Source organism: Aythya marila (genome assembly GCF_965140915.1).
Source record: "Aythya marila genome assembly, chromosome: 4".
NCBI classification, from domain to species: Eukaryota; Metazoa; Chordata; class Aves; order Anseriformes; family Anatidae; genus Aythya; species Aythya marila.
The window spans coordinates 43,025,743-43,042,418 of NC_139045.1; the positions used below are offsets into that span (position 1 = coordinate 43,025,743).

Sequence of the window (16,676 nt, forward strand, 5' to 3'; positions counted from 1 at the left end):
TTCACAAAATATCTAACTAGGATATTCTATCAGCTCTTACACATCAAAAATAATTTTTGTGCCAATCAGATTAAAAACGGGCATTCAATAATGTTGGGGAAATTTTCAAGTATATTAAAAAAAAAAAAAAAAAAGAAAAAAAAAAAGAAAAACAACTTACTATACTGACCTCTGGATATGATATCCCTATAACATCAAAGGAGCAATATTCAAAAAGGAGTATGGGAGCCAAAGAAAGAGCACTGAAAGAGGCTTTCGCTTTGGAGTAGGACTGGGAAGTCAGTCTTGGGTACATAGACATATCAATAAAAGCTTATTTAATCTCCAGTACATTTGTAGGTTAACTGATGCTGGGAACTTCTGAAGGTATGCACGTTCTACATTACACACCTCTTTACCTGTACTGTTAGTTACTTGGATAGCAGTATGTATGCCAATTTGTACCTATAAAGATGCAAAGTACAAGAGATGTAGTAAATGGGAAACACTATTTCAACTTTGCTCGCTGTAGAACAGGTAAACTGCTGACAACACAGGCAGTATGGACAGAAGACTGTTCATTGGCTCTATTATAAGTTTAGCCACTGAATTACAGGAAAAAAAAAAAAAAAAAGAAAACAAGATATTCTCAGTGCATGTCATGAGAGATCAGCTTGATTTCAAGTGAAAAAAGGGGCAGGCAACTTTAGTAAACATTTTTTCAAACATCAAGTGTATTTTAAAGGCAAGTTGAAGAACAGGCTCCAGAGCAAAGCCTTCAAACAGGAGGCTCCAGTCAGCATTTGGATGCGTGTTTTCTTCCTCATCCTTGACAAGGATTGCAGATGCAATGCTCCAGAAAGAGCGTCCATATTTCCTGATGCCCTTTCAGGCTCTTTGTTAAAAAAAAAAAAAAAAAAAAAAAAAAAAAAAGACAGAGTTCCCAGTGCTGTGGGCTTCACTAACATTAAATGCATTTATTAATATTGGTAAAATAAATAAATAAATAAATAAATAAAATCAGCAAATAAATAAATAAAATAAATCAGCTTCACTGCAAATAAAATGAATGTGCATCAAATTAGCTATTTAAAGCCTGCTCAGAATTCAACACCAGTCCATCAGCTCTTGAAGCACGCCCATAATGAAAGCAAGGCCCATGGTTTAGGACATGTCATTAATGCTCGCTGCTAACCTGAGCAGTTTTAGCATTGTTTTAGCAAGCTCCCATTAGGTTTCCTGACAAAGATCATTACCAAAAAGTGAACCTCTGAGGGAAGCAAAAGAGAGGCCTTCATGAAGCATTTTACAGTTGTAAGCAGGAGAAGCAGGAGCCAGCTCTCACAACAATCAATACACACACATTGTTTTCAGTGGAAGTTAGATCGTGCCCCTTTGGCAAACCCAAATGCAATGTAACTTTGTGCAATACACTTTTTCACAATTTACTTTTCCTGAAGTGAACTCCATACCCTTAGCAGAAGAGCGGTCTGAGCACAGGCAAATAAAAGCAGAAGAGTCAGATCCTGACACCCTCATCCAGTTCCCTGTCACACCGGTCTCCACTGACTCCACCAGAGAGTGTGCCTCAGTAACAGCTTGCGGACGTTACTGTATTACACGCTTGTTTGCTGAAACGTGCCATCTTTCACATCACTTCCACATGACAAATATTCTCGGCACTGCTTTCCGCTCTGCTGAGCTGCATACAGGAAGAGGATCCTTTCTGACAGCAAGTGGCAAAGTGAGAGCGTAGCAGCGCACAAGGAGAGGGCAGGGTGGAAAGGGCAGAACAAAAGACGATGAAAGCTCAGCAGAAAGAGGAGATCAATACAGTTGGACTTGTCTTCTTAGCGGTAATTCACTAATTCATTCCACATTTCACAGAAGCATGAGTAATTTCTCCTAAGGTGCTGAAAAAATAATGCAAAAATAATTTTCAGCACCTTTGCACCACATATCTAAACGCTGCGCTTCAAACTGCTGTGCTCCCAGCTACTCCTGGCGAGAGAAGTGAACGGCATCAATGTACAAAGGAGGCCGTGGCTGAGCTCCTGGAGGAGAAATACCTCTGCGTTATGGCCTGCGTTCTGTGTTACTAGCAGTCATTAAAGTAATTGCTGGTGCTGTAAGCAACGGGGCAAACACAAATTGATAGGTACTGGATTTGCATCTGACAGGGCCATACACAAACTGGGCTGCTTCCGTGACAGTGCTGCGTCCAACTGAGAGCTGTGTGAGTACTTTTTAACATAACATCTCAAGATCAATGATTAATTATGAGATTAATACACCCAGAAGCCTTTCAAGTTGCCACTTGATGTCAAAAGCGAGAAGAGCTTGCACTGGGAAGTCCAGTGCTGGGGATGAGACACCAGAAATCCCTCGTGCAGAGGGGGTTGTTTCACCAAAAGACCTGCCAAGGAGAAAACCTCCATTGCTACACTTAATGCTCCATCCTAGCAAGACTTTAGCCAGACTACATTCTGTTCTAACTTTTTCTTTTGCTGTTTCCCCACCCAACTTCATACAAATTCTTATAAAGGTTATGTACAGACTTGTACAAAATTGAGACTGACACTAGCTGTTGGAGAATTTCCCAGAGCAAGTTTAACAGAGATTATATAACATGTTAAATCTTTTTTTTTTTTTTTTTTTTTAATATAGATGTTATTATACTACTAGTTTCTTCTTCCTAGCTTAACCCTCCAACCACCCTTTCAAACAGTTAATTATGTTTTGTAGAGATTAAAAACCCAAGGTTATTATATACATTTTGTTTCCAGCCCTTACATAACACAGGACAAATGTGTTACAACTGGAGGGTCTTAGCAAGTCATAACAACCATTATTTTCTTTCCATATTTATTACTATCAAAGTCAGGGGTGAGGGGGGTGAGGAGGAGCAATCTTTCCTTTAATTGATATAACAGGAGAGTTTAGAGCTAGCACAGAACTTTATTGCTATTCTCTATTTTTTAATCATATATCTTAAAGTACTTTACAGAAGAGGGAGAAAGCCTCAGGGGGGAGAAATAACTTCCAGAGGTGTCACAAGAAGAGCAGGCTAGGACTGCAGTTCAACTTCCTTGACTCCCAGCCCAAAAACCTTCCTACAGAACCACAGTTTCCAGCTGTGGGAAAGTAGCCCGGGTAAAGTAAGAGAGCTTCCATTGAAAAACAGTCTCAGTTTCAGAAAAAGAAAACATTTCATAGATGGCTATTTCATTTTATCCCATAGAGAAGAATTTTAACATCACGTGTGATTGGGAGGCATGGTGCAATTTTCAGGAGCTTAAGACATCAGTGGAAATGTAAGTTTAATATATTTCATGCAGATGGATGTGTTTTAACTCACGCCATCACTGAGACCCAAGGAAGGAAATAACCAGGAGGCTGAAAAACAGACAGCTCAGGACCAACACGGGGGAAGACAAACACAAGGCTTGCACGAAGCAGAAAGCACTTGGAGGTGTTTGTAAAGGAGAAACGATGAAAGCTGCAGACCTCATGTTGTTGTCCTTCTGGGACTGCCCTTCACTGCAGTAGTCCCTGCTGCTGCCAGATAACTGTAGCTCTCACAGTGGACAGACATTTTTTTCCCTTTTTTCTTACCTATAGAGCTCTCCTCCTGTCCTGTGAGGACCTTTTGGTCAGTCTGTCTGACTATCTGCCTACCAGAGACCACTAAGTGGAACCAAAATAACTGAAGTTGCTCCAGTGCATGGTAAGGTATGCCAGAAGAAAAGTCAGCCAGTCAGCCTGAACACATTTTGCTCTTACCTCCAAGCTCCACAGGCTCCTAATTCACTTCAGAAACCTTGGTAGCTCTGGTCTGCACAGCTCTGTTTCACTTCAACTCTTGTTTCCTCTGTGGTCCACCAAGACAATATAATGGGATAGACTTAGCTTAAAATTGCAGGGCACTAATAATACTGAAAGAGACTGATTGTTCCCAAAAAATCAGGCTGAGTCCAATCCTGACAGAACCGACTTCAAGATACAGAGCACATCTCTGTGCAAAGCCACCTTCAAGATGCCCTTCCCAAATAAATGCTTTTGAAAGCACACCCAAGGCAGCGTGAACCACACTTTGTTCTGGAGGAACCGCCAGGCGAAACTCTTTTGTTTTTGTTGAATGTCCTTGACGTTCACGTACTTTCATTTTAGATACCATGATAATAGGAACCTGCAGTAACATGGATTTTTCCTTTTTAATCTACAGTGATTTCTTTTAATGGGGTTGGGGCTTTTACATTTCATGTTTAATATGAAATGTGAAGACTAAGAAAGAAAGCAAGAAAGCCTAAGGGGTTACCAACAATCCTCTCCTCTCTGTCCTCCAGCTGATGCTCAGCATGAGGCTGATTTTGTCATCATACTGTACCAGCTTCTTCCTGAACTCAGAAAACATACCAGATTAATTTGAAATAGTGACTGTGTCCGTGCCAGGGCGGATGCTGCATTGCTGGCAGGGGAAAAAGGGGGATTAGAACCGCAAATGGTCTAAAGCTCGTGTGGTCACTGCAGCAGAGCTTGCCAACAGTGAAGGCCACAGAAATGGCCCAGGGCGCTGCCTCGGTTTCTCTTGATGTCTCTGGGCCTTGCTGCAGCACGGAGAATGGCAGCACAGGGATGCTGCTCTTCTCGGGGCTCTGCTCCAGCCCTGCCTCTGCAGTGAAACATGGCTGCTCTCTCCCAGGGCAGAGCTCGGCTCCATCTCTTTGGGGTACTCTTCTGGGACCCTATTCTTGGTGTCATGCAGTTGAGAAGCAAACTGTATCTCCCTGATTCACAGGGCCTGTATTTTTAACCTTTCACTGGCAACTACCCATGGTTCGAGAGAAGGCTCTTGCTCACCTTCCTTTCACAAAACTCTCCATCTTTGCCCTGAGCCAGCTCCTTTCCTTTGCAAAGGGACCACGACTCTGCACGGTTGTCCTCTTCTCAACTGCTCTTCTACACAAAGGACAGAAACCTCTTCTGTCCTTCCTGCCTTGCAGCACGACTCCCCCACTGCTCCTCCTGTCTCATGCAGCTTCTTAGCACACCAGCCTCTGAGCGCCTGCTCTCCCACAAGCCAACCACCCTCTGCCACGTTCTCCCAGAGGAAAACCAAGCAGCCTCACATGGAAGACAGCAGGGAGGAACAAAAGGGTCCGCTGAAGGTACGGGATCCTTTTGATGGCTACAAATACTGCTAGAAAAAAAACAACTTCTTTGAGCTTGTTAATGTTGCTGTGGGTTTTCCTTCTTCTCCATCTCATTGTTTTTCATGTGGAGTTTAGAAATAAACAATGAGCAGACTGAGAAGGAGGAAGTTTTCCACACATGCTTTCTATTAATTTCTCTTCCTCCCCACTTCTTCTTAAATTTTACTCCTTCACCTTTTCTTTCTGTTCTCATTGAGAAAAAGGGTAAAGCCACCTCCCTCAGTTGATATTCAATTTCTGAAAAATTCAGAGAACAATCCATTTTAACTTTTGTTCCTTTTAAAGTTTTTTTTTTTTTTTTTTTTTTTCTGCAATGATGCTGGCCCCTGTCAATGTTATAATAATGAAATATTGCTAAGAAGAAAAAAATGATCTGTAAAGACCATTATTTCATTCCATTCTAGCCGTAACAGGTAAAAATAACACATACAAGTAAGCCATCATGTTGTTCATGTTGGCTGAGGAAGGGTTTTATTATATTCTATAATTACCCTAAGTTAAGGATGACATCAGGAGGCTGGGGACTGGCTTCCACCCCAGTAGCAAAGGTCCACGAGTACACCTGCAGGCCACTCCTCTGTGGACACAGAGACCAGTTTTGGAGGAGAGGTGAGAATTTCTTTTTCCTAGAAGACAGCAACTGCAGGGGAAGCAGCCAGCGAGAGCAATGCCGAGGCTGGGGTTGGCCTAGCAGAGCTTAGTCTTTGATGTTTAAAAAAAAATAAAATAAACAAACTGTAATGTCTGCCACTTCATGTACAGCTGAAGTAGCTGAAAGAGTCAAGCTCCAGAAACACATCTGCTCATCCAGTGCTGATGAGGTTAACGAGATCAAAGCCAGACTCCACTTAGTGTTTAGCAGTGAGATGCATCCTAACACAGGGCAGGGTGACTACAGCCCTACTTCAGTTCACAGACACACTGGAATCAGCATCAAAATAACACAGATCAGCCTTTGCTCTGATTACCATCAGGATTCCTACTTTGTCTCCCCCCAGCTCCATCAACCCTCACGTTTCCAAGCCAAAATCAGTGTTTGATTTTGGGGTAATCTTCCTCATTCACATGTTTATTTTCAAATTCTTCTCTCTCTTTTCTCCCCTCCTCCCTCCATCACTGTTAACCCAGAAAGGCTTCTCGTGCTCTGCTGATTCAGGTGCCTACCTTCTCACCCAGCAGCCAAAAATTCAGAGCCACAGCAGTCAGGTATGCGAAGAGCAGCTCTCCCACCATCTTCTTTTAAGTCTCCCTGGCAAGAGCAAGAAGAGGCCTAACAAAGCTGTATGCAGCCAATTGTGTTATCAAGGCACTTGGCACTACCAGCTGATCCTTGATTACTATTCATCCCCCAGGAAAATAAAACACCCTTTTGTAGTAAAGTGTAACTGGTTACTATGAGGCACTACATTAACAAAAGCAGCTTTTTACCAAAATTACAGATGATGAAAGCCTGGAAGTGGAATTAGACCAAGGCAACCAGTTGTTTCTACACGTTTCAGAGAGAAAGCAGACAGTTTAACCAAGATTTTCACAATGCTAACAAGAAAGAGGTGGATGACTTTGGTTACATGTCTGTACAAAAAGTGGTAGTGAGTTCTGTGAAACAAATTTACAGATAACATTCTTTGTCGTAGTGACTTTTCTGTTGTAGCATCCAACATGTGTCACTGCCAGCACTAGTAACCTCAGTATTCATAGGGTCTCTGTAGGATTTTTGTGCTTTTCTTGAAATCCACGCAGCAGTTTTTGATAGGCTTTTACATTTCCACTTTTCTGAGGGTACTGCTTTTTAAAGAGGATAATTATCTGAAAGGTAGCATTTACAGGGTAGGAGGGTAGAACTTGCTGGTTTGGTGGGATAATTCCCATTTAGGTGGTGAGGAAGCATTCCAGAATATCACAGGTTTTGTTCGTGTGCTAATCTATTTAAGCACCCATTGGCCTTCACCTCCCCCAGTGTGTGCACTTTAGGGATCTTTCATTTCCATGGCCACTATCGATGCAAGAGCTCTTCATTAAAGCTGCAGTACATGGGTTTAGACTCATAGCACTGCAGCACGCTGACTAAAGGGACGTTCACCCCAGAAGAGCTACACGGCTTTGTCCCCTCACCTGCCAAATCCCATTCTCCTTTCTGCATAACCAGTGCCTGCCTGTACGAGGCTGCAGTAGGACATGCAAGTACTGCAGACACTCATGCTACTGGTTGCATCTTGCATCAAGCACAACCAACTCTCAGCTAGCACAGCAATCCAAATACCATGAAAATGCCTCACACAATGCAAATGAGGCCCTATGAACACATTTCATATCCCCAGGTTTGGGAAAGCTTGCTGACTGTAGGGGTAGCTTTAAACCGCAGTAAGCAGGGCAAGCTTTACGTAAGCAGCTGCCCCTGTGTGAAATTTGAAGCTCTTGCCAGTGGTGTGAAGAAAAGACATGACCTCATTATTCCACAGCCCAGATAATCCATTCCTGGATAAAGTGAGAGCTGACAAGTATTTCACCTTGAAGGTTATCAAAGCCCTTTCCACACTCAGCCGATGCGGAGGCGTTCACTTCCCCAAACAGGGATGTGAAAACTGCTCTGTGTTAGCAAAGGAGATAAAAAAGTCAGGAGGGGTTGCAGTTAAGACCACACAGCTGTGCCACACAGGCACAGGTATTGAGAGGAAGAGAACAGCAGCATTTCCAGACCTGTTTGTGCACACGGGATATATTCTCTTGGGTTGGTAAAGTAGTGCGCTCAGGATTTGGAGTTACCGCTCTCAGTTCCTGCCGCCTACCTCTGGGCACTTTGTCTAGGTGAGTGCCTTAGGGGCCTCCCTTGACATCAGCCCTCACCCCTGCACCTCCACGAAGGTATTTCAGCTCGTAGCTGGGATCAATCACTTGCCTGACCATCTCCCAAGCTGCCTCCAACAACTGCCGAGGGAACAGTGAGTGATTCCTCTCCTCCAGCCGTACCCTTGGGTGAATCCAAGCTTTACGGCCACGGCTTTTGCACAGTCACATGCAGGCAAGGCTCTAGCCTCAGATTTCTTTGGAGGGCCCCGTAATCTGTTTGAGCGATGGCTCCGCACTAGTTCAAGAGGAAGGAATGTCATCTGGTTGCCATTGCCTTCTCCTGCAACACCTGCGTTCATGCTGGAGGCCGGCCATGCAAACACAGGCCGGGGCTCTCTCCCCTCACCAGTCCGATCCTTGGCAGACTCACTAACAGAGAAAACACACATCTCCTTCTGCTATCAGAACGCCAGAGCACTGGGTTTAAGTCTGCAGGGAAGAATGACACAACCTAAAATGTTTAGCACAGAACATGTAAAGCCCTGGAGAAAATGCATGGCTTAGTCTTCTACAGGAAAGATTAATAAATGAACAGGTAGAAGTTGCAGAAAGAGCAGACAAAACCCAACATTAGGAGCGGGTTTCAGCTGAAATATTTATCTTCCAGATGTTAACTTGCCATTCAAAAGCATGCCCAAATACTGCAATTCTGCATGCCTCTTGTACCCCCTCTCTAGGAAAAGCTCTTTATTGAACTGCACACATTAGATCACCCACAACATTTTCTTTCATGTCAAAGGAAAAAGGGGCATCAGCAAAAGGACAAGATTTTGAGGTTCACTATAGATAAAAATGATTGTAATTCAATACAACCAAACAACAACAACACCAAGCACAAATACAGAAGGGTCACAACGTAAAACAACATCCCAGCTGCAACTCTCCAGAGAGCCAGTTCCACTTTGACCCAGACCTCAGGATAAAACCCGGAGCAGCTACAAGAAGCTGTACACGGCCCATGTGACCACTGTGCCCACTGCCCAGCACGGCACTCTGGAGCAGCTGGAAGGCACTGGCTGGTTGTCCACCCTCCCTCACCTCGTCCCTCTATGCCTGCTCGCTCCCCAGCTCCCTTTGCAAGCCCCTTCCCACAGCCCTGGCTGCATTACCGTGGCACAGAAGCGAGAAGGAAACACACGCAGTTTTGTCCCAACTTTGTGATCACAAAAAACAGGGCAGGTTCTATAAGGCTGCTTTGTACAGGTTCTCTCAGGGGTCTTTGCCATGGTTTTGACAAGCGGTGACTGACTTTCAGGCACTTGAGTGTCCCTTCGTCTTCCAAACACAATTCCCTGTAAGTTCACTCCTTACTGGCAATAAAAAATTGAGCTACCAAAACCATTGAACATTTGCTTTTCTATTTTCAACACTGCTTCAGCCGCCCAACCCACATCTTTTCTCCAGGAGAGCCAGAGACAACCAGAAGTCTCACAGTCAGTCTCCTTCACAGGCCTGGTACTTGCCTGTTGCAATAAGGAGCGATGATTTTCCTACCTGTGAACTTGCAAGTGTTCATCAGTTAACGTCAGCTTACTGGACGGCACACAGCAAAGCACCATGCTTCACGTTTTGGCTTTCTCTGTACCCCCTCCATGCCCTGTCAGCATGGAGATTGAAGCTCGCTTCCCAAAGAAACACCATCCCCACGCAGCCTTTCCACAGCACTAATCAACCAATGCTGTTACAGGAGCATTATGTTTGGCATGTGCCCAGTTCCTGGAGGAGAAGAACCACACTTTGACATTGAAAATAAGTAAAGAAACTAAAAGGAAAGAGCCAGAATACACAAACCAGAAAAATCTCCTCTAAGGACACCAAACTCACATGGGCTGACAAGTCTAAGTTCCATGATTTTAAATAACCGTCTTTGAAAATGATCTTTTTTCTGTCCCTGATATTCTCCCTTGCACCTGAACTAAGCCGGCCTTATGCTCTATTCTCACTCCGAGACTGCAGGAGAATTATCCACAATAAACTTCATTCCTTCCTTTTCCAGGATTGAGAATTGTATACCGTACTTGCAGAGCAAATCTGTTTTATGCATTAGGGAAAACACAGGGCTGGACTTTTTTCAAGTTAAGTGAAGACATTTTTGCATTTTGATCATAAATATTTTCCCGGTCATTTTTTTGCAAACCTGTCAAAAGACATTTTATGCCATTTTGCAAGACATTGTTATTGGAAGAAAAAGTTAAACTCTGTATTTAAACAAAATTTGCCTGAAACATTGAAAAACTGATTTAATGTTAACAATTCTGCAACTCAAGCAGTATTTGGGCCAAAAACTAGCTCCAAAAGATAATGGCCGACAGGAAAAGAACTCTGCTTCTAAAGAATGTAAAGAAACAAGTACAGAAATCACATCTAGAGGTAAGGAGGGGATGGGAGAGAGACGTTCTTCCCACATGTGCTCTTTTCTGTTCACCAAGCCTCTGTTGTTTTATTAATATATTAAATCTCACAGAAACACCCAAACAACAATAAAGGTGGTTAAACCAGCAGGAGAAAGAACACCTACCTTTGATTTACTCTGAAGTGTGGAAGTATTCAGGCTTATATGGCCTCATTCTGCAAGCAAATTGATTCAGTGCCAAGGCACGATGTGTTCAGTGAAACATACTGTGAAAAGTTCAGCTCCGAATTAAAAACCACTCATGTAAATGATAGGTGAGGAGAAGACACTTTTCCAGTGCTCTGTCCTACAGTGCCCTCATCAGTAAATACCAGTGAGTTTGAGGGTGCAAAAGTGCTCACTGGCCTGTGATCTCCTGGCATATAGATTCAAGCCACATGCAGTAGCTGTTCTGCTGCAGTATTTGCCAAGGAGGATTCAAAATGATTACGAAAGGACTATGTTGCTGATGAGATTGGACCAAAACTGTATGCCAAAAGAAATTTTCAGATATTTTCCAGAATTCTGATAAGAAGGTTTCAAGTTTCTGTTCCTTGATAAGAGCAATCTATCATTAGGAACCAGAAGGGAAATCATCATCCCTTGTATATCATCATCAGTCTTGTATTATCTGCGGCTTGTGATGGGGTAAGATTTTCGGTGGCATCAGAATAGTAAAGCCTTCCAAATAGACTATTTGGGAGCAACCTGGGGATGGACTTCACACATTTGCAATAACCAAGTTTTTTTAAATAAAGAGCATCTTTGTTTTTTGGCTTTTAAATCAAGTTCCACAAACACAATGAGTAGTTTCCTACATTTAAAATTACTTCAGGCATGTAAATAGGCATCAAGAGATTTAGCATCATGTGGAAAAATATGGTACCAAGTGGATAAGAGGATGAAAGGATAAATATTTGCAGAGCTAGTCATGGGGAGTCATGGGCCAGCACTCTCTCTCTTCTATCTAAAACACAATGTGTAAATCTTCCTCTGATGTCAACAGGAGTCCACTTACAGGAAGAGCAGCAAGCTCTTACCTGCCCCTCTCTTTGCCTCAGTTCAGATTCTCACATTGCTGCATGTTCCCAAGCGATCTCAGCACTTCCCAAGGGAGGCAATCCAGTTCTGCTACTCACCTGGAGCATCACTCAGTGCTACTTTTAGGACACAAAATCACAAACAGAATTTTTTTGTTGGCAGTAAAAACTACGATCCTTCATTTCTTCTTTCAGGAACATGCGCTGGAGGAAAGTTTCATTGGATTTCATTTTTAGAAACATCTAAAATGTAATTGTTAGGATAAATGGTTCTCATCCTGAGCTTCAAGTTGAAGCATACACAATTAAGAAAAGGATACAGTAGTTTCAGATGTGACCTTGATTTTCAAGGCAATTTTTCCAGTTTACCATTCTTTTTTTATATCCCTGTCTGATGTACTACTAAACACTCAAACAATGACAGAAAAAAAAAAAAAAGATAAAAAAACCAAAACCTGAACATACATCAGATGAACTAAGTAAATTACCTGCTTTTCTACATCTTCTAATCCTTCTCAGTGGTATAAAATTAAATGCTATTTATAGCAACAAGAGGTTAAACTAAAAGTTATAATAATAATATATAATAAGATTTCTTTTTAAGAGCTACAAATTGTGGGCACAGTGGAACTGAGGAGAGAAAAACCATAATCAAGGCCAAGAGATTTCTTCTTAAATTTCATATTGACACTATAATTAAATGTGGTAGAAAACTCTCTTAGACAAGTATATACAAGTATATTCCTTATAAAAGACAGAAATTTCTAAATAATCATATCTCATTTGCAAACAGATATATAATGACTGCAAGAAAGAAAAGTCTTCACAACCATCAACAAACAGACCCAGAAGTAATCTTATACTTGGTAAAGCCTGATTTTTTTTTTTTTCTTTTTCACTCTGACAAGTAAAAGCAGGATTAGGCTAAAATTTTGACTTACAGATTCTTTTACTTACCTGCAAAACACCAGGGAAACAGAGATTTACCCACTGAAATGCAAGGCTTAGTCACCTTTTTTGTCTTTATTAAAGTTGTTATTGATTTTGCTTTACTTTTCCCTCTAGTTTTCATGTCTAGAAAAGAAAAGCTGCTTTTCCACTGTGGGGAAAAATGCTGAAAATAAGTTTGTTTCATTAAGTCTCACATCGAATGCAGGAGTAGGGAGCCCATAGGGATCTGTCGCTGTTTCAACAGGTGATATAACAAGAAATAAGTTGAAAAGATTTTATCTGTCCCTAAACTATTTTGTGGTCATTGGTAACACTTTCTGCAAGGAGATTTTCTTATTCATTAGGAGTCATCGGGATTTCCATTGGCCGACTTGAAATTACCAATCACCACCCGTATTTATTTTGAGAGAAACAAACAACAACAGACGTCTGCTGTTGACGCCTGGAAGTGGTTTCAGGTTAGCCAAGAGTTGGATGCAATTCACTTTTCTGAAATGCAAAGGAAGCCTCATGATGTACAATTTTTAACGTGCCTGTTCTACAGTGTGTGTAAAAAGGAGTTGCTTAACACCAAAGATAAACGTTTCACCGAAATCAATCAGGATACCTCCGCTTTCTCTTGGAAAGCTCTATGGTCGGCAAGCCTGTTTGGCAGCTTTTCTGGAGATCATAAATCAAAAGATTCAGAATAATTTTCAGCATTTTTGTAGTGAGGCCACTCCCCAGGTCTCTGCCTCGCTGGGATGGTCCCTGGGATTAAACTGAGGTTAAGGGCATGAACAAACGAAGGCAGTCATGACATTCGCTGCTACTCTTTTTAGGGCCAAGAATTCACCAAAACCTCAGAATTTGGTAATTATTTTTTGACACATGGTTGTACACTCAGAAATACTGAATTACACCAGCACTCTTACTACCTCTAAAATGCAGATTATACCATTTGAATTGTAAAACACAAAGTTTACACAATTTCTTTTACACTCAAAAAATCCACATGGGCATTTATTATGATGATTCCACATTTGAGTCAACTTTGGACACTCCACGTACAATACAAAATTCTTTAGCTCTTGACAGCTTTACAAAGGAAATTTGCTATTCACGCTATGAGCAGGCATATGTATTAATTTGCCTTTCAAAGTGCGTGCAGTCCACTTTGCTGCTGATAATCTACATAAAACTGGATTAAGGAATCGGGAATTCTTGGTGTCACGACTGTCAGTGCATACCGAAAATGCCGTCCCATGATATACTCGGCATTTATGTCTTCCTGAAGAGCTAGCAGGGCTGCTTCTCTACAGACTGCGGTTATCTGCAAAGAAACAAACACAAATTGCACCATATTATTATTATGAAATGTCCAAGTTGAAATAAAGAAGGCAAGCACAAGAATATCAACATGCTCTGAATGCCAGATACTTACAAGGACAGAATTTCTCCAATACTTTTTTTTTTTTTTTTTTTAAAGTAAATGAAACTGTAGGTGATTAGCACTTCCCAGAAATGTGATAAAGCTCCAAATTCAAACAAACCACAGTAACTTTACATTTCATAGCAGAGTACGTTGCAAATTACTTTAACTTGATAATCATATTACCTTGCCTTAAACTCATTGCAACACCTGATAAATTAAAACCCCAACTAGCAGCAATACATTTTTCTGTCCCCAAAGCACAAGAGCAGATATTCCCAGGCTCCGTGGGTACTTTTCCTTTTAAACTTTAAGCTGGGAAAGAAGTAGAAACAATTAATTCAGCAAGGAAGGCTCGAAGGAGAGGGGTGCGTGGAAGGGGAGGAGGGTTAAGGTCTCATACCCTGAAATGTGTTTTTAAGCTCTCCGGACTTCAGACAGCGGAAACAGACTGATGCCAGTGTCATTCTAAAGACACATTACTGTGGTGAAAAGAGCTTGTGGAATGAAAAGAGATATTGTGATTTCCAGTGCAACAGGGAAAACAGTGATTGATATTGACTGCTCCCTTATATCTGTAAATGAAAGAGCCAGCTGAAACACATTTGTCCAGCTATTCAGCATATTTTCTCTGTTTGTTCACTTACTGAAAAGAGTTCCCCTGCTTATGCTGTGCTAATGGTTGCCAAAGCCGTTTAGTAGCTTTTTAGAGGATTTAGCAGCATGTTTAGGAAGCTTTCACAAGAAAACATGCATGGATTTAGATGGCTTTGTCAAGTTACAACAATATTACTTTTAGTTCCGTGCTGCTCTAATGAGCAGTGAAGCTAAACACTCCTGTTATGCATTTTAATGCTTTTCAGGACATTAGAGACAGATAAAGGTGGAAGCAGAGCTGGGACTTAGTGCACCAGCTTCTTACAGAGAGGCAATGCATCCTTCTACACAGTAATGCAGGTGCTTCGGTCCTTCTGTTCAGGTTTTTCAGAAAGTAAATAGTGTGACTATTTCCTACTCACTAACACAAATACAAAGCTACTCGAAGAAGAAGGAAAAAAAAAAAAAAAGGAAAAAAATAAAAACCAAAACAAAGCTTGCACACAAAAAAGCAGAGCAGCCCTCCCATCCCAGTTTAAAACCAAACTCTGAAATCTTTCAGAAGGGAGAAGAGTGGGAGAAAAACAGATCCCAAACATCGAGGACTGCAAAGCTGTGCTGGTCCTTGCAGGAGGGGTCCATTTTCCCTCCACAAACACAGCACTAAAGGCACATTTTCCACAATATGAAGAGGACCTTCTGTGGGTTTTCATATGCAATATTGAAAAAGCCCAGAACGCAGCACAGCAGGTTTTGTCCATTATGCCTGCTCGCAGAGACCACCACCTATCTGCAGCATCAAAACGATGGCACAGGGTATTACTGCAGCACAAGATGTTCAGTTGGTGGGCGCTGATACATTTCACTGAAGGAGAAGCTGAAGGAAAGGCTGTCAGATCCAAAAAAGAAGGAACACCAGCCAGTCCTATCTCTTCCCGTTTCATTTGTACAGTGAGACTCTTAGGAGGAATTTGCCCATAAGCCAATACTGCAGAGGATGATTGGATGTTTCCTCTGTGCTCTGCCAAGAGTATCAGCAACCGTGACCATAATTAACCTCCACAGGATTTTTTCTTTTAATTGAATTCTTCAAGTCTGAAACACAAGTTCTGTGATAACTGAAAATTACTAGACATGAGAAAACACCAGAAAAGTGATATTCTTTTCTTTGTTATTCAGGAGTATTTAAGGGAAGAGGAAGAATTTTAAGGCATCAATTATCATTCTCTCCTTTCCTGGCTGCACTCAGAATTTTTGTGGACTACATCTTTCATATGTTATTCAGTAATGAAAGGCAGGCAGTATGGCACAATATTGGAAATTTGGGCCCTTGCGTCTGATCACAGCAGTCCCATGGCACTGTTTCCATTCCTTTGCTAAACCAAGGAGATGAGGTTTCTTAGGTAAGAGCTTGAACAAAGCAGGTTTAATTATTTTTCTTCATTCAAATATGCAAACTCTGAAAAGAAAAACAAATCCTCACAAGTATTTTCACTAGCTAGTAAAGCTAAATCACCTGTGGGAAGCAAACACAAGTTTGCCGTTGTCTAGCCAAATGGAAATGGGACTGAATTTACCTGGTGAAGTCTGCTGTATCACTGGGCTGAGGCCCATGGTTTTTAATAGACATTTTTTGTCACAGTCACATCAAGACATTTCATCCCAGAACAAGCAAGAGAAGGGTTTTAAACTCTCATTTCTGCCTGGATTAAAACACAATGTAAGTCAGGTCAAGCGAGATAAAGAGGAAAGGTAGCAGAAGGTACTGGCTGGGACTGACCCCCAGCTGTGCAGCAGGATATGTGGCCTTTCCAGGCTTAGCGTCGCTCCAAAACCAAGCGTTCCACCTAGATCACCAGTTTTAAAACCTCACAATAAATTTATCCTCAGTGAATTCATCCAATTACTTTCTTAAATCAGCTCTCCTTTTGGCTTCCACAACATCCTGTAATAAGTGCCACGGTCTAATCATGCCCTGTATGAAAAAGCACTTTTGTTTGTCTTGAAGCGGGTAATTTCAACAAGTACCTCCTAGTTCCTGTCCTCTGAGAACAGTGATTCATCTGCTGTTCCCTGCTCACCTTCCCCATATCATCGATGGTTTTATAGCCTTTTATCTCATCCCCTCTCAGTCAAGTCTTTGCAGGCTGAGGAGCCCTGGGTGATTCAGTCCCTGCAGAGCCCGTCCATGCCTCAGACCAGCTGCCATGGCTCCTCTGGCTCTGCCCTAGCCCTTTGTGGCTAGA

The 16,676-nt window shown here is 41.9% G+C and overlaps 1 protein-coding gene across 2 annotated transcripts in view; it reads right to left on the bottom strand.

Annotated features, from left to right (window-relative positions):
• Nucleotides 1–12,658: 12,658 nt before the first annotated feature.
• The window catches only part of LOC309877489 (ATPase family gene 2 protein homolog A-like), a 159,669-nt gene continuing 155,651 nt past the window's right edge, over nt 12,659–16,676 (bottom strand). For both annotated transcript variants that reach the window (XM_082758827.1, XM_082758828.1), the window contains one exon: nt 12,659–13,734. In XM_082758827.1, coding sequence (XP_082614953.1) covers nt 13,558–13,734 — 177 coding nt within the window. In that variant the 3' untranslated portion in view covers nt 12,659–13,557. The remainder of the gene's footprint in view (nt 13,735–16,676) is intronic.